This window comes from Eutrigla gurnardus, assembly GCF_963514095.1.
Source record: "Eutrigla gurnardus genome assembly, chromosome: 9".
Classification (NCBI taxonomy): Eukaryota; Metazoa; Chordata; class Actinopteri; order Perciformes; family Triglidae; genus Eutrigla; species Eutrigla gurnardus.
The window spans coordinates 14,197,161-14,221,763 of record NC_139923.1 but is presented as its reverse complement, the minus strand read 5'-3'; the positions used below and the strand labels follow the sequence as shown (position 1 = coordinate 14,221,763).

The 24,603-nt window shown below is 40.6% G+C and overlaps 1 protein-coding gene across 2 annotated transcripts in view; it reads right to left on the bottom strand.

Moving 5' to 3' along the window:
- Positions 1-24,603, bottom strand: part of kcnq1.2 (potassium voltage-gated channel, KQT-like subfamily, member 1.2) — a 153,507-nt gene that overhangs the window by 105,479 nt on the left and 23,425 nt on the right. Inside the window, exons 9-15 of one of the 2 annotated variants that reach the window (XM_084018257.1) lie at positions 24,439-24,534; positions 23,442-23,579; positions 21,611-21,776; positions 18,369-18,395; positions 18,026-18,046; positions 16,924-16,977; positions 16,437-16,548 (exon numbers count right to left, since the gene is read on the bottom strand). In XM_084018257.1, the coding sequence (XP_083874383.1) occupies positions 16,437-16,548; positions 16,924-16,977; positions 18,026-18,046; positions 18,369-18,395; positions 21,611-21,776; positions 23,442-23,579; positions 24,439-24,534 (614 nt within the window). The remainder of the gene's footprint in view (positions 1-16,436; positions 16,549-16,923; positions 16,978-18,025; positions 18,047-18,368; positions 18,396-21,610; positions 21,777-23,441; positions 23,580-24,438; positions 24,535-24,603) is intronic. The other variant, XM_084018258.1, reaches the window with a different exon arrangement.

The following is a 24,603-nucleotide window of genomic DNA, read 5'->3' as shown; positions in this document are numbered from 1 at the left end:
CATCCACCCAGCTATCTATCTATTCATTTCAATACTTATCTATTCATCCAGCCAGTATGTGTTATTCTTTATACAATCACAGCAAGAGAGACGGGGGCTGAGTGAACAGTCCAGTGTGTACTGAGGAGCTCTGCTTCCCGTAAGTAGCTGATAAATATTTTTTTTTAAAAGAGAGAGGGAGAGAGAGGGAGAGAGAGAGAGACGTTGGCCCAGCTCGCTTCCAGACAGAGCGCAATGCATTTCCTGAAACTGACAACTTCTCGGACGTGTACTGAGACCCGGGCAAACGTGAAAGAGACAGACAGAAGGAAGAAAAAGAGACAGAGAAAAAGAGAGAGCGGGTGACTTGATCTACAGTCAGGAAAAATTTTGTTAATACAAGAGTGACAAATTCGGAGAAACACATATTACAGTGCACAAATGCACACGCGCACACACAGACACACACACACACACACACACTCACATCACACTCGTAGCGTTTGATCAGTCCTTTGCTCCAACCAAGATAGCTGCATATTCAAAGAAAAAGCGCCTGCTCATAACTTTTATCTCGAACCATATCGACTGTTTTGTAGCTGGCACACCGCAGCTATTGTTCACAGCTCGACCAAAGCAAGACGCATGGCACAAAAAAACACACTGTTTGACCACAAAAAAAACAAACGTCTTTATTAGATGAGGGAAAGTGTGGCTTTGCCAATGATTCTCTTTTATTTCTTGCTCCAGAATGGAAAAGTGGCACAAAAACGTAATAATGAATTGCAGGCAGAGGATGTTGACCGGGGTAACGGCGGTGATGGTGGTGGTGGTGTTGATGGTCTTGGTAATGGGCACACCCGACTGCAGACACCAAAGTCATGAAAACACCCCGACAAGGACATTTCCACTTGTGCTCAACCCTACACTTACCATTTCCTTCTTACTCTCTGTGGAAATCCAGCAGAGGCAGAATTATTAAAACTACACTGAAAAAAAAAAATCCAAAAGAGAAAAAGAAAATCAAGGTCAGTGATCGTAGCCTGCCTGTCACTGAGGAGAAATGAAGGGAGTGGAGGAGTGGTGTTGCTACAGCACAGCCTGCTGGTCAGAAAGGGGGATTTATTTCCTCAGCTCCCCTCCTCCACACACTGCAGTACTGCTGACGTTTGGCTTTTTTTCTCTCTTTTTTTTTTACACTGCTGTTATTTCAGAATTTCAGTCCAACGTAACCTCTTTTTTCACAAAAACAGCATGAAAAAACATCTGCATATGACAATATTAAAGCTTATATGATCATGTTAGTGTATTTAGTTGTATTTCATAAGGAATTCACAAACACACTTTGTGTGCTTTAGAGTGTTTCTTAAAGGAGCAATAGTGTGTATGGCATTCACGGCATTAATAAAGCAGCAAACAACAATGCTACGTACAGATATAGTGGAGATTAATGTCTACATGAGCAGAGAATGAAGTTGCTCTCCATCTATGTGTTGTTATCCAAGCTTCTCCCTGCTTTGTGAACTTAGTCAGAGCCGCTGAGAGGCAATCAAATTGCTCCCAACCTCGTATTGTGCACCTTTTATGAGTAAACCTCTTGTTGAAATACTGTTGATCACCACTGCAGTATTAAAATTTAATTAAATTAAAAAATAATTTAATATTTACTTTATTTTCACAGTTAAATTATGTATCCCACATTCATGATAGTTTATCAAAACCATATCTTTTAAAAAACTGTTCTAGGACTAACCCATCAAAGAGGCCAGATTGTGTCTTGTAGGATTTATAAGTGACCAGAGGTGCATTTTACACTCAGTTAAAGCTACACCTGCAGGCTTTGTTTTTTGTATCTTTTGTAAGTCTGTTACAAATTTTCCATTTTCTTAGGCTTAGTTTCTTAGTTTTAATTGGACTAATTAATATATATATAAATATGTATAAAATACTATAATACTAATTTATAATTTAGCTGTACAGTTTGACCAAAATCTAGGACACACTATTACCCTAAATACAAACAAAAAAACAAATAAAATCTGAAAAAAATTATATATTTTGGGTTGTATTAGTAGCCTACTTCCATGCAATATTGTAGCATTTGTAAAATCTTGTCTACCGATGATTTAAAGCAATCATATTCTCTCTTATAATCTGCTGAGTGTATATCAGGCATTTAGATGTTTGTTCCATCATCCGACTCAGTAACATTAACTGTAGAAGTACCACCCTGCCCTGCTCTGACAAACTCCAGCTTATGGTGTATACCATATTTTATTATTATTATTAAATATCTCTGATGAGATCACACACACCCAATTAAATGTTGTCCTCGAATTCAAAGACTTTTAAAGGCATTCATTTATTTGCACTGCAGCCACTATCGTTAATACTTTTCTCATAATGTTTCTATTTTGGGTGCATTATCTGAAGGATAATGATTTTATATGGTTATATTTTAATTTTTTTTTTTGTTTATTTGGTATGGGGTTCTACCCGTCTGCATTAGGAAAAGCTGCATTTCACAGTCATTCTGATTTTATCTGAATGACTGTATGACTGATGACTCATTACCCTAACACCTGACCTTAAATTGTTAATAATAACCAGTGTATTCAATATAATATTATGCATTACTTATTGCTATTGTTAGTACATTTCATAGACTCAAACTTAAAGGGCCTTTGATCCACAGACACCCTCTCCGACTTCCCTCCAAATTTCTCGGACAAGCTTTGAAAGAAACGGATAAATCAAGGCCATAAAATTACAGTAGTAGGCTAGAAAGGACTTTACAGCACATATACACTTGCAGTATAAAGAGACCGGCCTTTCAGCACTAGAAGGACTTATTTAGAGGGTTACTAGTCCCGGCCATGGCCCCTGGGGGGTCTTTCATTATGAACTGGGCTCTATATATGGCTGCTATTAACAGCAGTGGAAGAAATACACCAGGGGACAGACATATGTATGACCAAAGCTTACCTGTTCCCATTCTATGATTTAAAGCTTTTTTTTTTATCCACTGTTTTAAAACATCTGGCTCCAGAGGCATTTAAGGTCTTGATTGATAACCTGCTTCTTTATCTCCAACTACGGTGGATATTTAATATAGAGCAACAAGAAGAGTATTTCTCTCTATGTCGCTTATCTTTTTTTTCTTCCTCATACTGGCCAGATGTCACACATAAGACAAACTTCCAACGCCACATCTATGAGAAATCCAGCCACAGCAACACTGTGGTTACGTTTCTCTAGTTTCTCTAAGAAGCAAAGAGCACGGCAAAGTATCTGTGGTGCAGCTGCAAATGTGTGGCTGTGAGGGGTGCCGTCTATAAAACTGGTGCAAAGCCTGGTGATGGTTGTGTGATAGAGGCAGCACTTGGAAGAAAGACTCTCGCTCCCTGATGTCACACACCAAGTTCGGAGGAAGAGACCGCAATTGAAATCATTTCAGAGAAATCCTCTCTTCAAATAAACTCTGCTACCGGGTACTAGCAGGAAGTTCAAGCTACTGAAACGAGCCACTTCCCAGAAAAGTATGTTTTTGCATATATCATGGTCAGATAGCTTTGAAGTGTTTGGTTTATTCATGTCATTTATGTATCAAGGTTTCAGCAGTGTTCAGCAAATTCAATTTAAGAACTTTTTTAATATCACATACAATGCAATTTAATATAATTTTCACATTTAACTTTTTATTAGAACACTTAATTTATTGAGAATTCTATCATTTTTTTGCAGTACTTCCAAACTATGAATTGGAACAAGTTCCTAGTTATACAGTTTTTCAGTTAACATGACCTGGAAAATCTGCTGCGGATGATTGACTGATGGATTATGCATTTGAAAAATAACTTTAGTTTTTTTGCTAAAATCAACACTTATTTCTGTGGCTAAGCAACAGTGTTGTCAACAGGTCTGATGTCAGAGACTGAAAATACACAAAAAAGGTGTAACTTCCAATACCTTAAGGCCTTTTTTGAACTGAATTCAATATTTTTTTAATCTTTCCACCCTGAAGCTGTATAAAGTATATACAAAGGGTTGAAATTCCTCTATAGCACGCCTAATATAATCCTGCTGTGAAGTTATTCACATATTCGCAGAGAGTAGTTTCCATTTCGCCTCCGGAATTGGGTGTTAAATGCATATTTCAATGCAATTTTAGCCGAGCAAAATACCTTTCTGTCAATGTTATATAAATATCCCACCTCCCTCTATCTAAAATGAAGGGAACGGATATTTTAGAACAATCACACCTCCAAAGAAAATACATCTGAACCCTCCCACCTCATAATGTGATCCTTGAGACGATGTCAGGCAGCCCTTTTAGCCAATTCAACCTTTGTTGACCTGTTGCCCAGCCTTAGCTCAAACACACAGAGTGGTGTTCATTCACACAGGTGGGGAGGACACACTTCAAACACATGGACACACACACAAACGTATGCACCATATAAGTTTCCCTGTGGGCATAGCATGGGCCCAAACGTTGAAGCTCCCCTTGAGCTAACTCCAGCAGGTAAACGCCCTGGCCAGTAGTGGATCCCCTGCTTCTGCGTGTAAGAGGGGAGAAACCACAGGGCCCCACAGACGAGCTCCATCAACAGGCCCCCTATTCATCTCCAGGGCCGGAACACTAGGCTCTCTGACGAAGCTCTGGCACCTGGCTGCAGATGGATGCAACATCAAGAGGCTGGGTGGCGGCAGCACTGGTCGCCACACCTGAATAAACCCCCCCCTCGGCCCACATCAAATGGTACGTCTGGCCTATTTGTAAACCTGAGAGCACGAGAGCGGAGAGTGCTCAGGGGAAGAAGGAGAGAAAAAAAAAAAGGCGACCAAGAGTTGTGGAGGATTGGCTGTACAAACAGGGCACTCAGGTGGTGCCGCAGATTACTGTTTTCATTAACGGGAGTGAAGAAGAAACCGAGCCCGGCACAGGAGAAGGAGGAGGAGAACGCGGAGAGAAACGCACACACAAAAGACAACAGAGTGTATTTATACAGGTGCCTCTAATATTGGAGCAAGGAGGGAGACACACCTCTAAGAGACAGGGAAGCATCTATACGAGGTCTCGGAATCTTCCAAGTAAGGAATGGGTTGGGCCTCACTTTGATTTCTCTACAGTCAGAGTACAAGTTGCCAGGATTACGGCGTGGACTACTGTGAAGTCTGTTGGGCAATCTAAATACACAGTATTTAATTGTGGTTGATGCTTTAAACCTAGGAATGAAAACACACGCCATCTAGATAGGCAGGAGTGTGTGTGTGTATGTTTGTGTGTGTGTGTGTGTGTGTGTGTGTGTGTGTGTAAGTAAATATGCAAAGGCTACAATATGCTATGTGTGTTATATTGAAAAAAATGAGTGACATCTGGACGTACATGTTACAATATGCCAAATTGTGAACTGAAATAAAAGTAAATATATAAGTTACACCTACAGTGTGTGAAACTGATTTTTAACACAATCCACATTTCCACTACTACTACTACTACTACTACTACTACTACTACTAGTACTACTAATGCTGCTGCTACTACTTAACAGATCTGATTGACTATTTGTTTGATGTTATTTGTCATAATGAGCCTTTTTTCATAAAAAACTGCATTTATGAATTCAAGTTTTTACTTTATGTTCTGTTGTGACATGTTTTTAATGATGCGTGCTGTTTTCCCCATATTTGTTTTCAAATATGAAACCATTTTAGCTAAAGTGAAAGACTCGCTTATAAATAATGACTACCATGAATAAGATTAATTTTGAATGGGTCTCTATGCCAGAAATGAAAAAAAAGGTTTGCTAGCTTCCTCTTCAATAATTAATGAAGAGGAAATACATATCCACATCATCTGGAGTTCATCATCAGTTTGTTTATGGCCGTGTTTGTGTGGAAAGGAATACCCTCAAGCTACTATAGTTTGACTTCCATTAACGGGGTCCTAATCATTTAATTTTGCATACTTATGTTGGTTTATTAGTGTCATTTGTATGTTTAACCTCAATATTATAATGCTGCGATCCATTAGGACAAACATTATTAAATAGAAACTGTATGGAATGATTCAATTATTAAAAAGGCAACAAACAAAACACTAATCACTCTCCTGTGAGTGTGTAATTGGTAACAGCACTCAGGTTTAATCAAAACAAACACAAACACGATATTGCAGAGTTGCTTAGTGAGTCATATTAGGAAAACAGCAATTTCCTGAGTCTATTTTTCCCTATTTTCCTTTCCTTCTTTTTTTTTTTTTTTTTTTTTACATTTGTGGCGGTGAAGAGACACCGATGCCAAAGACAAAAGCAATGCAGGGCAGGGAAATCTAGGGTACGTCCAGTAGATTTTGAATGTAACCTTGATGCAAAGCATAGATCCTCCAGATGCAAAAACATACAGTACGTTTCTGCTCCAGGCAAAAATCTTTATTTTTTTTATTGGTCTTTCAGCCAGCGTTATGGCCACTAAACATCATGAGGTTTGAGCATATTAACAGGAATGCTCCTCACTGCTAGTGCCAATATGAGCTTCAGCTGTCAGTTTATGATATGATTATTAAACAGAGCAACTGGCTACAGTAAAATCAGCATGAACAGCTAAATTGCCAGACATCCCCTCAGGCTTGTTTGAACTTCAGAGAAAAAAACGATGGATGGATGAAACGGAAAAACAACACATCCGTCTACAGTATCAAAAACAGAAATAAATAAATAATAAGCTATGGGTTATGAACCCAAATCTTGTCTCCCTATCTTATACCTTGCTGCAGCTGTGAACACTACTCAGTCTGACCTGAGTCATGCGTAGTTACTCATGCTGATTTTGGACTGATGCCTGATCCTCCGCACCACACCAGGATACTTACCAAACCAGCGTGCCGTGACAAGCTCACTTCTATCTACCACTGTGTGCAATCTAGGCTGATTTAAGTGGAGCTAATAGAGCCAAATAGTGCTCATTTCATTTCCAACCACTGCACACAGACCAGTCAATAATGTGGATGCAGCAGTTGGAGATCATGTCGGTGGAAGTATCTTTTCTATTTGGTCTGAACTGCTTTATTTATGCAGTACTTTCTTGCTGAGTCTATGGGTTTTTCCAACCTGTGGTGAGAGGCCATAAAGCAGGCCATGCTCTGAGTCAATGATGGTCCCTCGCCATAAAACCTTCTCAGAACCATCAACAGCACCGAGGGGGAGTAAACAATCTCATCCCTTATAACAGCAGCATGAGACCTTCATTAATGCAGGACGGCCGGTGTCAAGCCCAAATAAACACACTCTTTAATTAAGTACTTCACGAAAATGCGTTTTATTGCCCTGGGTGTCATGTATATATCATAAAAGGTGGCTTGCCAATTTTCTTTTTGGCCGCAGGAGGAGCATCTGCTCCAGAAGCACCGATGGCCTCTTGCTGTGAAAGAGTAAATAACTTTTTAACCCACAGCATCATCTTTCTCTGTATATCGTGAGTGATTCCATGTGGCTCTGATCCAATGTTTCCCAAGTAATATTCAAATGTACTGTTATTTTTTTCAACTGCAACATCACATATATATCCACCCATCCATTGTCTACCTCTTATCCTGTATTCAGGGTCACGGGGGGGCTGGAGCCGATCCCAGCTGTCATTGGGCGAAGGCAGGGTTCACCCTGGACAGGTCGCCAGTCTATCACAGGGCCGACATGTAGAGACAGACAACCATTCACACTCACATTCACACCTATTTAGAGTCATCAATGAACCTATCCCCATCCTGCATGTCTTTGGACTGTGGAAGGAAGCCGGAGAACCCGGAGAGAACCCACGCTTACACGGAGAGAACATGCAAACTCCACACAGAAGGAACTGGAACCCGACCTGGGAATCAAACCCCCTCTCGCTGTGAGGCGACAGTGCTACCCACTAAACCACCGTGCAGCCCCCACATACATATCTAAACATATAAATATTAAAAACCTGACTTTTATTGCAGTCTGTGCAAGTAAATCATATCAGAAAAGCGATTTGTTACCTGAAATGATGTAAGGCGTGCCACCCCAGTATACATCGTCCTCATCATTCTGTACTATTCATCACTATGCACACTGAGCAGAGAGAGCCCAATTTCATTCTTCCTGACACTCTAGTTCTGAATGACTTACATCAGCAAGATTTCAAGAAATATGTAGATGTTACGAAGATGTTACAATTTGAGGGGTGCAGAAATGGATAAAAGTGCACGGTACACCTTATCTGCATGGCAACACCAGACACCGAGGCCTCCCTAAAACTGAAAAAGGAAGTAGTCTCTGGCTGCATTGCTGGTCACTGCTTTAGCTTCTAAGTATGATTGTATTTGTGGCTAAAATGCATTGCAAGTCAAAGCATTCAACAGTCATTGACCGCCTCTTGGTTGTACACCTCATGTTGAAGTTTACATCCATGTCTGTCCAATGGGACCAATGTCCATAGGACAGACGTGAGGTCACAGTGACTTTGACCTCAGGTAATCCTTGATTCCAGATGAATGAACAGCTGCGACTGCTCAGTAATCCTTTGCCGACCGGCGGACCGAGTGCTGCGGTGACTCAGATCGAATAATATCAACCGATCCCATAAACTCAGTTCTTGCCGGCCAAGTGCTGCAATCAACTGAAACCGTAAGCCATTGCCAGGTTTAAGTTCAGTCAATGAAGTGGTAAATATGACTTTGTAATACATACATCCACTTTATTTGAATAGCAAACACATTTAAAAACAACAGGAGTTGTACCAAAGGGCCTTTTCAGAATGTAAGAATTGGAGTGTTGGTGGGCAGATGAGTAGCCAGTTTGGATATTGCAGGTTTTAGTCATGATTCAGGGGATGATTCATCCGAGTGTCACAATCCTTCCATCTATCCAAAATATCCATGAATACCTGAAACATGCACCATAGACCCAGATATAAATGTTCCAACTACTTGCATAACTGTGTTCCCATGCATCTGCAGACACAGAGGTTTGTACACGGAGCAGCATTAAAACCCCAACATATTGCCTGTAAGACAAATTTCAGTCTTTACGTATTAGTATTTATTAGTATTTTGAAAAAGTGAGAGGAATTAAACAATTGTAATGCATCCAAGTTAGTAAAGGTAGAGTGGAGGTCAGTTGCCACATAAAAAGCCCAGTGTGCCCTGTCCAATCCCTCCATGCACAGCTCTGTTGTCCAGAGAATATGAATGGGTCTGTGGCTGTTTTACTGCACCAAGACTATTTTCTGTCTTTTAATGCGCTAGAAATTGGCAGAAAGTCAAGAAACTAGGGCATAATTTGTCCTTTTCTTTCTTTGCTTCTTTCTCTATCTTTTCATAAAGCAGCGGCGCCTGGGCAGCTTTTCATGCTGCAGGGCAGGAGGCCACGGATCTTACCCCATCTGTTTTGTCCGTGTGCATATGTGTGTGTATTTGTGCCTTGTGCATGTGCCCTAAGCGGGGCCCTTGCCTAGTCTAGTTTGTCATTCTAATACTTGGCAGTAAAGCCAAAAATAGTAAGAGGATTTACTGGATATTTTCCTATTAGATTCACTGTGGAATCTTGCATAAAGCCTCATAAAATAACTTTGTGGTCAGCACATGTTTTGGAGCACACGTTGTGGAGAAGGCAGGCATGCTGGTGGGGGGGGGGGACTTATATCACAAACATTTGTCAAAGTGACAATATTCAGGGTTTAAAAAGACTCCTGTGACAGAAACCATGAATGCATTTTAGATTTTTCCTCTTGACTAAACACCACATGTTTGAAACAGCCCTCCATGCCATCAATACCAGAGTACAGTGTACAAGACGGGCATACAGAGGCCACACAGACAAAAAGTCAATTTGTTCAGAGCCCTGCACAAAAGACGCCAGTTGCTCAGCAGAGAGAGGCCCCTACTTGAAGAGGACAGGCCTTGATGCATGTGTCTCTGCCTGCAATCCCTCCTGTGGCGCTGCAGTAGGTTTTCATTGTTTATCTCTGGCTAGCTTGTAAGAGGGGAACTAATTAGAGCTGCCTGCAGGTGGCCCATGCAGGCTTTTACACAGGTCTGACAGGACACGAGAAGGAGGAGGAGGAGGAGGAGGAGGAGGAGGAGGAGGAGGAGGAGGAAGGCAGAGATCCTGGACACACCCAGCAGGGAGGAAGGACCAACTGCCTCAGGTCAGAAGATGACAGGCGTTACTGCTCGACAGAGAAACTAACCAGGAAAGTTATTTTTGGTATATTTTGGTTAAACGGAGAGGCAGAGAGATGATGCAATGTTACAGAGAACGGAGGGGGTGAAGAAAGAGAGAGAGTCATAATCACTGCAATCAGCTAAGCAAGGCCTTTCTCCGTTTGGGGCCTAATAATTGCATTTGGAAACATTTAGTCATATTGTTCCAAGAGGGTAAATGTCAATCTGCTTTGGGGTGGATAGGATCAGCAGCCTGCTGGGGTTTGCTAGGAGTTCATTCTACATGAACCAGTAAATGTCAGAACTTACATCCGCAAAATGTACGACTGTGTACACCCATCTCCAAACTAATCTTAACACAATTGAGCATCATATACACAGGCCAAGTAAGCAAATGGTGATGGAAGTGTTTACAGTAAAAAGGGAAACAGGATGTAGATGGTTGTGGAACAACTGTATGTTTTTTGTTTGGGTTTTTGTTGTTGTTGGTTTTTTCCTATTTGAGATATTTCATAAAATCCAACAAATCACTGTAGGCTGGTTTTAAACAAACAAACGAGGCAAGAACAAAGATTTATCATCTCAGAAGGAAAAAACACACTTGTGTGTTGATGTAGGTGCGTGTATGTTTTGTGTTCTAAAGACACGATTGCGTGCGGACGCTGCCCTGCAACACTTCCTCTTCAGAAGCCCTGAGACGTCACAGCCAGCTGTACTAAGGCCTCTCACACGTGAACACACACACACACACACACACACACACACACACACACACACACACACACACACACACACACACACACACACACACACACACACACACACACACACACACACACACACACACACACACAGTTTCCTTTACATTGAGTAAAAGTGCCAGCTCATGTCAAATTTACATTTAAGGCCGGTAGGCGTGGAGCAAATCCAAATCCTGGACATAAAACAAGAGAAAACTGATCCAGCGTGTGCGTTCAAATCACCTCAGGCAGTATGGGTGGATCTGGTAGCTGTCTGCAGAGATCCAGATAAGGATGCCAAATGGCAGGGCTGTCCTTGGTGGCGTGACACCAATGGCAAAACAAACCACTTCTGGAAATGTGCCCAGCATGGCCCAGATGTGGGCTGGGCTGTTATAGCTGAGAGAGACGCTGTCTGCAGCTGGGCAACTCAATTTCACATATTCAGGCATCAATACCCAGAAGTCCCACGCGCAAATGGACACACACACACAAAAAGGTGATTTATAAAGGATGACATGTTTTATTCATAATTCCTACATCTGCTCCAGATATATAAATTGTATATCGATATATCAGGCTGATATTGTCTTAGATATTGGAGATCGTAAGGTATAACAGGGCATGAGTGTTGTATTTTCCTGGAATTAAAGTATGCGTTACAGTAACGTGGGGTCATTTTCTGAACGTACTAGACAGTTCTCGCTGTTCTTTTGTTTGACCTTTACCCACTGGGACATAATATCCACATGACTGGTGATTACTTATCAAAAATATTCATCTCATTGTGTAATATGTTTTAGCAACCAACCTAAAACACCAATAAAGGGATTTGGTCACAATGCTTGATTTTCTCCATATCACGCAACCCTCGCAGAAAAAGGGTATAAGACTGGGGTCATCTTTTTAGGACAACAGAGGCTGTGACACACCTGAGGTATCACTTTCAGAGAACTTTGGGTTTCAGTGTCACTTTGACATTTCGGAGCGTGGTGTTGAGATGAAATGTATCACCTTGCAGTTGTGCAACAGTTTCTCAAACCATCTGGGTTCACTCACAAATGTCTGACAATATGAATGGAAAGAATTTCATGACTTTAGCGTGAAGTCTATTTCTACAATTCTTTCTTTACACTGTGAATCATTTCATGATGTATGATAGTGACAATGATATAGCTTCCTGTGATGGAATGTATCTGTATATTAACTCAAGTACTTTACAGAAGTACACATTTGAGGTACTTGTGCAGTTTGATACATCTATTCCACTACATCTCAGAGGTAATTATTGATCTTAAGTATTCCTTTAAATTAGGTTCAAATGCAGGGCTGTTAATTGTAGTGGAATATTTCCACATTTTGCTGTTGTAACTTTTACTCAATTAAAGGATCCTGAATACTTCTTAGATACCAATACATAGTCACTACGTGTGAGGACAATTTTTCGGCTATAGTAGGAAGTGTCAAGCATGAACTCTCTTTATAAAAAGAAAAAAAAAAAACGTTCCATTTCCAAAAGAAAAAAGACAGAAATAAAATATGGGAAGCTGCAGTCACATTTTCCAGGAGTGGTGCTCATATCAAATTCTAAATGATTAATAAGAATTTGGGTAGTGGAGAGTCATGGTCTCTATGGTATGTCAAGGATGCCATTTTTCATGGTCTCTCTTTGAGATAAGATCAGGGTGGATGGGAGGATGGAGAGGTGGAGGAAAGGGGGGGAAAGAGGGAAGGAGAATTGCACTGGACTGAGAGCCAGTAGAGTGCCATGTGGAATTCATGTGCTGTGTGGAGACAGAGTCCTGGACCAGTGCCACCAACGGGCAGGCTGTGAGAGAGAGAGAAGTGTTCTGCTGCTCATAACTCCCTTTTCACTATAAAAGTTTGTTTTTATTAATGATTTTACATTAACCTGATCCTCTGTGGGTAGCGGGCATTTTATCACCCTTTAGATATTTTGAACTAAAACTAGAAATTGGAAATATGTTAATGAGTCCGTGTCCCTCTGAACAAAAGGTGAACTGAGCTTTTGTTTTCAAGAGAGCACAGAGAGGATGATGTAGACTGAATAGGCCGCAAAGGCCAGAGATGGAGGCGAAGGGGATTTGGCCAACAGAGGGAGAATACTGTAGAAACAACATCCATTGACATACACACTCACCTACTACGAATAAGTAACAAAAAACTTAAATAAATGGTTCACACATACAATTTTACATTTAAGACATCAGCTGCTGTCTGTGCAGTACACTAGAAAGGTCCACATTGTGTAGCTATTACATCAAATCTAATTCAGCCAAGCTCAATGCAAAGTGTCTCATAAACGGTCGGTTAGATTGGTTAGAAAATGGAACCGCCAAAAATGACGTACAGTAAATTACCGTTTCTAACCAAAACAACACATGCACCACATCATGGGGAAAAACAAGTAGTAGTTAATCTCTCTTGAGATGAATGAAATACTGTATGATATAATGTCAGTATGTCACTTCACAACACTCAAACTGCATCTCAAAACCTTCAGTGCGGTTGCTTGAGGCATTATGGAATCCCCATATCCATTATTAATGAAATGGAACAAACACGTACACATCAACTACATTTATATGAGGAGTATTCACACGTTTCCCCCATAATCTATAGAATCCTGAAATCTTCTGCATTTAGTCCTATTGGGTGTGGTATAACCTGACTGCTCAGTATGTAAACATCAAATCTGTATGCAATGCCACGAAAGTACTTAGTCCCAGTGGGAAAGGCAGTCCAGCAGCCTCCCACTACTGGGATTAAACCAAAAAAAAAGTGTTGACATGTTATTTGTGCAAAGTCTTTCCACTTTGCACAGATAACGATGTGAACTCTAGTAGTAACTGTTGATAGTGTAGACTTGTGAAAGTCTAATGAGTGCTGGTCTGTTTATACTGGTGGAAAAAGTAGGAGTTAGTTAAGAAATAATGGGAACCAAATAGTTTTTGTAGTAGTCATTAACTTGCTCTGTGACGGCACGTTAACAAAGGAAGCAAAGAAAAATGTATTTACATCAGAATTACATTTTGTTTCATATTTATGAGGGGGGGGGGGGGGTCATATTAGTCTGCCATGTTGAATGCAGGGTCATTTCAAAATAAATTATATTGCTGGGGGGGGGTTATGCATAAATTGCCAGAACATCCGGAGAGAACCCACACTTACACGGAGGGAACATCAACACAGAAGGAACCCGAACCGGGAATCGAACCCGGGACCCTCCAGCTGTGAGGCGACAGTGCTACCCACTACACCACCGTGCAGCCCCAGATGGTAGTCAACAAGGTGAATAAATTCCAATATGTTCAAGCGATAACTCGGTGCACCCCTAATGAAAACATGCTGAAATAAAAGTATCCCTAATTTTTCTTGAAAATTCTTGACACCTGGGGGTTGAATACACACCATAACCTTTATTGCTTTGCTCTTATATCCATCTTATTCATTGATGTATCTAAATTTACTGCTGCAGAAACCCACTTCCCCCACAGGGATCCAATTATTAATCAAACTTAATCTAATACTCTGTGTTATTACTTTGAATGTTGTCCTTGACTTTTTGTTGTGAATTAGCTCCTCTCATGTCTGAATTAGGAAATCATCCCATCAAAACTAATGAGAACGCTCAACTCCCAGCTCCATCCTTAGATTCTATATCCCTCTATCTTCATGCAGAATGAACTCATCAGACTATCCTTTATGTCAAGGTCACAGCTCTGTTTTACATATGATAGGAAAACAGTGATTAACATCATAAAAGCATCTGGCAGTGATGCTCTGTTAAGATCTGCAGCAAGATGATCCATTTTGTGGGAAGTTGAAAATGTTTGCCTCCTTGTGGCGAATCGCTGGTTATTTTATTCGACTCACTGTCATTTTTTAGTTAAAGATAGGAAAGAGCTTTCATTCTTACACTGAGAGTGACAAAGTGTATTTGTTTCATCATATTTGATTTCACTTTAATAAACATAAATGCAAATCAAAGCTGTATGTTAGGCTGTTCTACGTGAATAGAGCTCTTCTCTCTGAAGTTTGGGCTGTTTTGGATATTATACAAATAGAAGTGAACAGCTGAAAAAGCAATAATGTGGAAGCTTTGGTCAGATTAAATTTCTCCTCGCTGTTCACCTTGTTGAATTGTGCATCGTTTTGATTCAGAACCAAATTGTTTAATTTAGGTTTTTGGACTTAAATTTTGGCTGATCCTCTGACCGTGTGGGCGAGCCAAAACAATCAGAGGAGTTGATTCTTCATCTGGAATGATACAGCTGCCGCAGTGCTTCTGTAGCTGGGTGTCAATCAAAATATGTCTTTTTTTTTTGTAAAAATAGGGATTTTGGATCATTTTAATTAATTATTTTGGACTTTAGAACTGGAGTTATTGGAAATGGTTTGATCGCACCAATAGGAAACAATCCTACTTGTTTGGTTTATGAACTACGGTTTGGAAGCCTTGAATTAGGAATTTTCAGCATTACCATCTTGGTGGACTGCCCAGAGTCCCTGCTCGATCAGCACATTTTCTGTTGAGCTGTTCGACCCAGCATCAGACCGCTGTGACCCCCAGCATTTGCGCTGGCTGGAAGAGAACTTTCTGCTAACGCTAACATTAACTGACAGACTGTAGGTCCCCTGGGATTTAAACTAACTATCAAAAGTGTAAATAATCTTTAAGCATTAAAAAAAAAACACACAAAGATATATCCACCATCTGGAATATGTCTGCTATGTGATTAAGTTATGTTATTTTCTATTGTGTTTCATCAGTGAATGTCTTTGATTAAGCTGAAGCTGATAGACAAATCATTTTAAAAGTGAATCAATACTCTTTTCATAAAGGCTAAATTGAAACTAGAGGACACAAGGACAATTTATTTGACATGTCTGTGTTCAGGTGACAAAAATATGACACCGTATTAGGGCCACTCATAAAAAAAATAAAAAAAAACGGAGCCGAGAGAGGTGGGCAATATTCTGAGAAAAAAATCGCAAATTTGCTAGTTTTAAAGTGTCAAGTTTATTACGATGCTAACGACCGGCACTTATGCTATCTTACTTCCCACGAATGCCGCTTTTCTCTTTCTAATTAATACATCCCAACGTGTGACAACGCTTTGCTAAGGTCCTTAGGGTGATGGCTGTTGATGGTTATTGTTGGTTAATTTTCTATGGGTCAAATTGTCATCTTATGTGTGTTTATTGATAGGGTGGTTTGGCTAAGCTAGCGGTAGCTTTCACTTGTTGATAATCCCCTTTATAACTCGCTGTACCTGATACGGCCTTGGCCCTTGAGAGTCTCTTTAACTCTCTCGAGAGTTCGACAAAGCAACTTCTTTTAGAGAGCAGCAAGAGGGGCTCTCTGGTCAGACAATAAGCCTTTAGGCCCTCGACAAGTAGGGAAATCAGTATTATATGTATCAAAGAATGGAGGTCAGTGCAGGGTGATGGAGTGGAGATGGGGGCTGCAGAGGAGAGCAGAGGGGAAATGTCCTGGGACTTACTGAGCTTTCACCACCGGCAGGGGAATGTCCTCAGTCATGTAGACCAGGTCATCTGTTAAGCTGTTGGCACGGGAGATGTCGATGGAGGTGCTGTGATCGTGATTCCTCCTCACTGCAAAGGACAGAGATAAGAGATATTAATTCCAGGACTCTCGAATTGGGCGGGAAAACTGTAGGCAAGTTTAAATCTGCTTAATTTATACTGAAGGTTTTTTTTTAATTAACTCATTTGAATTGGGGAAATAAACTTTTATTGTAGCCGTACTCTAAAGCCACCACATGCATAAACAAAAGAGTTAAAGTAAATATTAATGCACATAGCTTTTTTTGTAGTCAGAGGAATGAATTTCATAATTTAATTGATAAAACAAATATATAAATAAATGACAAAGTTATCATCCAAGGCAAAAGAAGCAGAGCAGTGCAGGTATGTGTAATTGTGAACATTAGAACCATAAAAGCAGAAAGAAGAAACAAAGAAGGATACCTGGAGAGCTAGGGCAGCTCAGAGTGAAAGATGACCAAGAATGATGAGGAGGGCCTGATGCCATATTACAACAGAGAAGAAGGGAAAGAAGAAGAAAAACATACTTTATATAGGTTACTTTATCGTTAAAAAGTTTGGTGGACAGAAGTGCTAAATTCAAACGATACAAAACCTCTATAAACAAGAAGAAACTCAGTCATTCTAGGGTGAAATTATCTTATATGTGAGTTCCATATTTTCAAAACAGCTTTTATGAGGAAACTGAAATTGCAGTGCTCTAGTTCAACAGTGCAGCTCTCTGGCTGCTGGCATGGCTAAAAACAACAGCAAAGAACAACATTTGTAGCAAGGTCAGACTGTCAGCGTCCGAGTTTGACAAGTCTCTCCAACAAACCACCAGGCCTCCATTGTGAAAAAGAATGGAGAGGCAAAGCTGTATGAATGACCAGTCCAATTCAAGTTAAAGCCATTTGGCTTCTCTTGAATTCCATCATCAAGTTTGTTTAACATTGTCCAATCCGGATGCAGAGAGAGCGATTGAGCGAGAGTGGGGGGGGGGGGGGGGGGGGGGTAACCATAGCTAACAAGAGCCACCTTTAGCCTCAAATTCAGCTCACCGAAGGAGACGTGAACTGGCTTATCGGCTACACAAACAGGATAAGGGTTTATTAACAATATGCAGTTTTATCTGGCCCATCAGTGCAAATGTGTGGAGTATGAGCCAAGGACAGGAGGGAGAGGGAGGGAGAGAGGGAGAGAGAGAGAGAGAGAGAGAGAGAGAGAGAGAGAGAGAGAGAGAGAGAGAGAGACAGAGAGAGAGAGAGAGAGAGAGACAGAGAGAGAGAGAGAGAGAGAGAGAGAGAGTGCTCCATTGAGAGATTCTCACAGACAGGGAGGTGGGGGGGCCAGACAGATAAGTGGAGCGATAAGCCGGACACTGACTAAATCAAACAATGACCAGTTTATTTCTGACCACTGGAGCTCCACAATGGCCGCTTATCAACTCCACACCCCTCCCTCCCCCTCTTTAGTGTCCTAGTCTAGGTCCCCACGGTCCCCGAGGCCCCTGTCCATTCCTAGCCAGGCCAGCCCCGTTCCTCACCCATGATGTTGGCAGGACACCCTGTAAAGAAAACAGGCCAGGTCAGCCCAGGACCAATGTCTGAGTCTCTCTGCTTGGCTCTGGTTTGGTCCGGTTGGGGACAAAGGCCGAGCCAGCCAGCGAGTCTAATTAAAATACTGTCTGGGCCACATTAAAAAGGCAGGTTAGCTAATGATTAACACAGAGGACTTTTTAATAGGAGTGAAAAATGAAGTACTTAACCAGTGAAAGGGGCTACTGGTGATAACATATGCACTGTATACTCGGCCTTTGTGCTTGCAGTTGGACAAAGAATAACGGTATTAAAAAGAGTCTCTGCTATTCTTTAGTTAAAAGAACCCACCTGTTTGTCTGAATGTTCTGTTGATTCCTGTGAAGAAAGATGAAAATTACATTAATATGATTGTGCAACATTCCTGCTTTGCAACACAACAGCATCCTCTTGTCCAATAATGTCCTCCTTTTTGAATATGATTCATCTTCTTATCTTATGTTCAATTCTGGCCCAGAAACAGCCTGCATTTTCCTTGAATGCATTTATATATTTATCAATATATTATAACAATGTATTGTTATATGTTATGGGTTGCTTATGATGATTAACAGAGAATTATCACCTGAATCTGCAGCTCCCATCCAGCTTTAAAAAGTGGGATAATGAGTTTCTTCTAATTGTTTAGCTGTAGCTGAGGTTCTCTCAGTAAGACAATTAAATGTATCTTCACTAAACTATCACTGAGCAAAAGACAAACTGAACTGACTACCACACCAGCACATGTCTTTTTACTCTGGTAGGAGGAGAGCTAGTTAGCCGTTAGCAGCTGGTGAGAATCCTCAAGTCTGTTTGGCTGACGGAGCTAACAGATAATAGAACTGAACACACAGGCAGGACTGAGATTTTCTGTTCAGGCGAAGCGTTTAACAGTCAATGTGAAGCGTTATACAGTGAACTGCAGTTTAGCAGCATGGAGCCGGTGCAGACAGCTGCGTACAACTGTTACTGAAACACGTCTGATACACTCAAAGTCCCAGCGGAGGAAATTGTGGTTTGCATTTATTCAATCAAACATTGCAGCAGTGGTAGTTACAGACACACCTGGCGGAGGTCTGCACTCGACTGACTGCACATTTCTATTTTGCAACCTTAAAGAGGAAGCGATAACACTATAACCAGCAGTAAAAGACATACAAGGCAGGATGAGAAAAGTGTGACGCACAGATGAAATTGTCATCATCAATAATGTATGTATGTATTTTGTATGGAATTACTATATATAAATATACATATACATACATCCACTAAAGAAATCTGCATGTTACACTTACAGTACACTGACTCCAAAAAACCAGGAGCTCTGGTTTGGACAGTTGACATTGCAGATGCCGGTTTTATGGCTGGATCTGAACGTGAGATCATACAGTCCCATGCTGTTTCAACACCACACATCATCATTAGTGACAGCAGGTTGCAGGATGCAGGTTTCTTTACATGGTTTTATGTCGTCCTCCGCTTGGCCAATTCCTTTTTCCACTCTATAGTCTCAGCATGTGTGTTTATTGATATATAAGCAAAGACATATTGTCTATTTAGAACATATTTGGATGTTGGCAGCTGGTTCTGCTGCTGGTTAATAGAACAAATACTGGATAGTACGTGCTTTGATTGCTTTTTCCACATAAAGTTAAGACATGTTTTCCTTCGTTATCTACGATCCACCCAATTAAGCAGGAAACTAAACAACATTTCCCCTCATAAGTGGTTGCTCTTCTAGTGATGGTCTGCCTTTATGTCGACTTTATGTCACGCCAGTTCCTTTTATGATGGCACGCTTTGACAGGAAAAACTCATAAAGTGCATTTATTAACCTGGAGTTGCGGTCAATTCATATGGAGGGGGTGGCTTTTAAGGAGTTAAACCGCCGCCCCCTTCACCGAACAGCCATTGATCACATACTGTGTGAATGGACAGAATTTCTACAGTTTCTATTGTTATGTACGAGTGCTGGCAACAATTAAGGGCCACGAGTATCTGGATAGTGAACGATATAAATCAACACCGCCATTTTTTCAGTCTGTTGGAAAAAAAGAAGGCACAACTTGACTTTGGCATGAAAATTGGTCATCTTTAAGAACATGAACCTTGACAAGCCGGCATATTAAAGGTTTTCTTTTTTCACATAAGCCAGTGTCAGTGTCTGTGTCTGTGTCCAGCAAAGGAGACAAGTGAAGCAGTGAAGAGATTGTAACCATGACCCCTCATCACCACTGAGACTGTAATGGCTTCCATCTGGCCTACTGAAGACACCTGGCAGCCATCTTGGGTCTAAGGGGATCAGGATAGGGCCTATGTTTACTGTGTGAAAAGGAGAAACCAGCCCATAACAACGCTTCCATTAATGTTTAAATGTCTCCACTGTGTGTATGAAGTGGGAAAACCAAACTACAATCGTTTGCAAAAGATAGCTCTAAAGAAAAGTGTTCAAAGAGGTTTTGTATATTGTAATCACTTCGTAATTTAAGACCAACAATGACAACATGATAATGATATGTCACATATGACTAAGAGTCAAAAGCACTGTGAGGCTGTACTAAGTGTTTGGTTTGTATTTACACCGGTATAAAACATGCCTCAGAGTTTGGCCTAAACAGTATTAATTAATCACTACCGTCAGCTAAAATTTGCTCACACGTATCGTAAATATATATAGCTCCACAAAGCATGAACTAATGAGATGACTGTAATAATGATCTAGCATGATCTCTCCCCATGCAGCAGCAAAGGCCTTGAACACCAAACAGTACAGATTGAACACCTTTGTGACAGTGAAATGTTGCTGTTTTCATTTCTTTCATTTCTGTGTAAAACTGTAAGTAAAACTGCTTCCTTAAATGTGTAAACATAATTATTAGAATGATCATATTTAAGTGTATCTACAGACATTCCAAATAGTAAAAGAGATACTTGATAACACAAAAGTACAAACTGACAGCAAATATTTCTAAAGCAGCCGCCATACAAAATGTAATCTATCATGGAGTGGGCCATTTAAATGCCCTGAATGCAACTTTTAGCAATATCATTTAAAATGATTACCAATGCATTTAAGGCAGTATGACATCATTTAATCAGACAAAACTGTATTAAGGGGGAACAGCAAGAAAAGTTGATGGCATTGCTGCAGTAATGCACTTCATCAAATGTCCACATGACACAGGCTTTGCTGCCAGCTGGCCTTTAACTGTATTAAAATGGCAAAGATAGCTTCACAGCCATATTCAATGCAATTGTAAAACACCTTCAAATAGATAGATAGATCATGACACTATGGAGTGTCGAGTTTTGAAAAAAAGATACTGCTATGAAGAGATCCAATATGAAGTCGATTTAATCAAGCAGTAATAGTACTGCAGTTATTTCATGTGTAATCTAGCAAGTTGACTTGTTTGGAAGTCAGAAAGGCCATTCACACATAAAGGTAAGCCAATTTTCTTAAAATAATAATAAAAAAACATCCAGTAGAGTAAATGGACCTCAGACTGAAAATACCCAATAACTCTGATATCAGGATGGATACTGTGCATTACCTTCAACAGTCCCTCCTGGCTCTTCTAGGAAATATGAGACGTCTTTCTTCTCCTCAGAGTCATCAATGTGATCGTAGGTGATCTGGGGGATCGACACAGCTCTGTCCGAGGTCAGGACCATAGAGCCATTACCCCTGGGCTTCAACCTCCTCTTAGTCCCCCTTTTCTGACAGACAGAGGAGAAATGGCTCTTATGAGCACAAACTGTATTCACAATAAATAGTCTTTAAAGCTTTCTAATTGTTCCTAACATACGACAACGAAATGAATTAAATAGAACAAAGTGTGACAAATTGTCCTGATATGAGATGATGTCATGGTCAACAGGGGAGCTTTTCCTTCACGCTTTTCCTCCGAAAAGGTTTTAAGCTATGTTGTTGGCGGTGGCAAAGTACTTACTGAGCCGATCCACCTACTGTTCACTAGCAATGCATACATACATGTTTAATCCCTTGAGTTTCTTTGAGGTCATAGCTATGTGATGTGCTAGTTTCACAGGATCTAAATAGGGCCTCTAGTCCAATCTTTAGACCCACTGACCCACACCAACGTCATGGACATGGCCTTCATGGAAACTCAATTATTTGGACTCAGTGGATCAGACTTTGGCATTGACAAGTGGCCAGCAGTTCAATCCAAATACCGGAGGTTTGAATGACTCATTAGCAGAAAGACTGAGAGAGGGAGGTGGTTGTGGGTGACTGAAAGAGAAAAGAGAGAGAAAGATGGAAGGGCATGAAGAAACTGTGACAGACACTGAGTTTAAGACAAAGACAAAGAAACTGATGGAGTTAAATATAAAGAGGAGAGAGAAAAAAAACATTGTGATCCAGAGTGAGAAAAAATAGATGAAATGGAAGGGGCAGTAGGAAAATGAGACAGGGTAGAAAAGGGAAGGCCCGAGATCAAGTATGTTTAACAGAGAAGAAACAGGAGAGGAGTCTTGAAAGACAGAGAAGGGGGAGACAGAGGAAAGTCAGAGGAGAAAGTCACATGGTGAAGCAGAAAGGAGCGGAAGCAGCCTTCATTCTCCAATACATGTGGGTTCAATGCTACACAAAGATTTTTTTGTTGTTGTTCTACTAGACAAAGGTTTACTCCCATGAGAAAGGCGGCGGTGACATCATCTCAACTGACTGAGTCTTTGTCCGACAGAGACAAAGGCCTCGAGTCATCCTGGTGGAGTCAGGCCGTGGGGGGAGGGGGGGTCTCCTACATGTACGTGTATTTGTGTGAGTTGTGTGTCCTTCCGCGCGTATCTATGTTTGTGGGAACTTAACTTGCCCTTTCATGCTGTATGGCCAAGGCGCAACATAGCTAATATTGTTGTGGAAGGTGAGCTGAGCTGCACAAGGAGACAAAAGGGTGTGGGACAGACGTATGCAAATCTACCCCACAGTGTCAATCTGACAGATTTTCTCTGACTTCTTTATGTTCCACACCTCAGGTTCAAAGGACCATTTCAAATGTTTACTGAAAAATATTTGTGAGAAAAAGCACATCTACAATCCAAATTTTATTTTGGTGAATGATATTAGATGTTTTGTGGGGGTGGCGTGTCATATTTATTGAATGGATCAAAGTAAAGAGACACAGGGGAAGACAAAAAATGCCCTTGGCTGAATTCAAAGCCAGGATGTCACAAGTTTGGCGCTTTAACCCCACAGCATCAAAGACGTACTTTATATTTAAGGATACTGTGTAGTTCCAAAAGGAAGGCTTGATCTGAACTGTTGAAAAAAACGTAGATTAATCGCTACTGGCAACGGCACAAAAATTGAGCCGTACAATAGCACTTTGATCTGAATTTAAGTTGAACTGAGATAAGTACCGATATGTTCAGTTTTCTGACATGAGGGCTGAAGTTGTCAGGCTCCACTGTGGTGGCAGCTTCTGGAGTGAGAACATACATTTTCCATGTAGCAGCACAGCCGTATGGTTTCTCTGCTGCATAGCACCTCCAAAGTGTCTGAGAAGGACAGGTCAAAGCATACCATTAGTGTTAGTCAATGCATTGTATTTCTTCCCCAGGTAACATTTAGAACAAACCATAGGACTAAACCAGTGAGGCAACAACATAAGCAACACATTTATTGATGGATGAATTGCTTGAACAAATATTGACGTTTTACTTAAGATTCATCCAAATTCCTGTATTGTCCTGTAAAACAGGACAGAACTAACTTCATATTTACTTTCTAATTATGAACTTGTCACATGTCAATCGCTTGAAATTGCACTAGTAGTGCAAGGCGTAGTACAAGTTAAGTTTCATTGATTGATAATAATCATCAATGCTTTCTACAGGCAGGTCTATTCCATTCATGTTATTATCAAACAACATTTTTCAAAAGCTCATGTAGAGGATTTCTGTATTTCTTCATTGTCCTGCAGACATTTAGCTGTCTAAATGGTCTGGGATTGTGTCTCAGTGTGTTCCGTATAATTGTAATCCTTGTAATGGTTAGCTTTTGGCACAAGCTTGTTCGTCTGCCATTTCACTCTTGGCAAGTGGGATACAGTTCACCTTTTACATGGCTGAGTAGGAATTTACAGACAACAAATACTGCTACTTTCTTCCTCTTTTCAGTTTCCAATGTTGTCTTTACTGGCAAGATCTGGAAAAGTGCACGTTTGCACATTTCAGAAAAATAAGGATCAGGTTAAATTCAGAAGATTTTGTAGCCATGTCCATGGTTCCAATAAAAAAGCTGCTTTATAAGGGTCATGTGTCCACTGTTAAATCATTGTTTGACTGGCTGACATGGTTTTGAATGCATAGCTTGTGGATTATTACACTTCATACTGTAAAGCTGAGATAAAAGTACCTGGATGAGGCAGGCTGCAGCAGGGATCTGTCTGTTGAAGTGCTTCTGTCTCTGCTTCTGCTGAACTTTCAGGGCAAAACCTGAGCCCAGGATACCCTGATTAGAACAATTTAGGGTAAGGTGGTGACTAAAAAATGTATGTTTAATAAATCTAAAATAAGTATT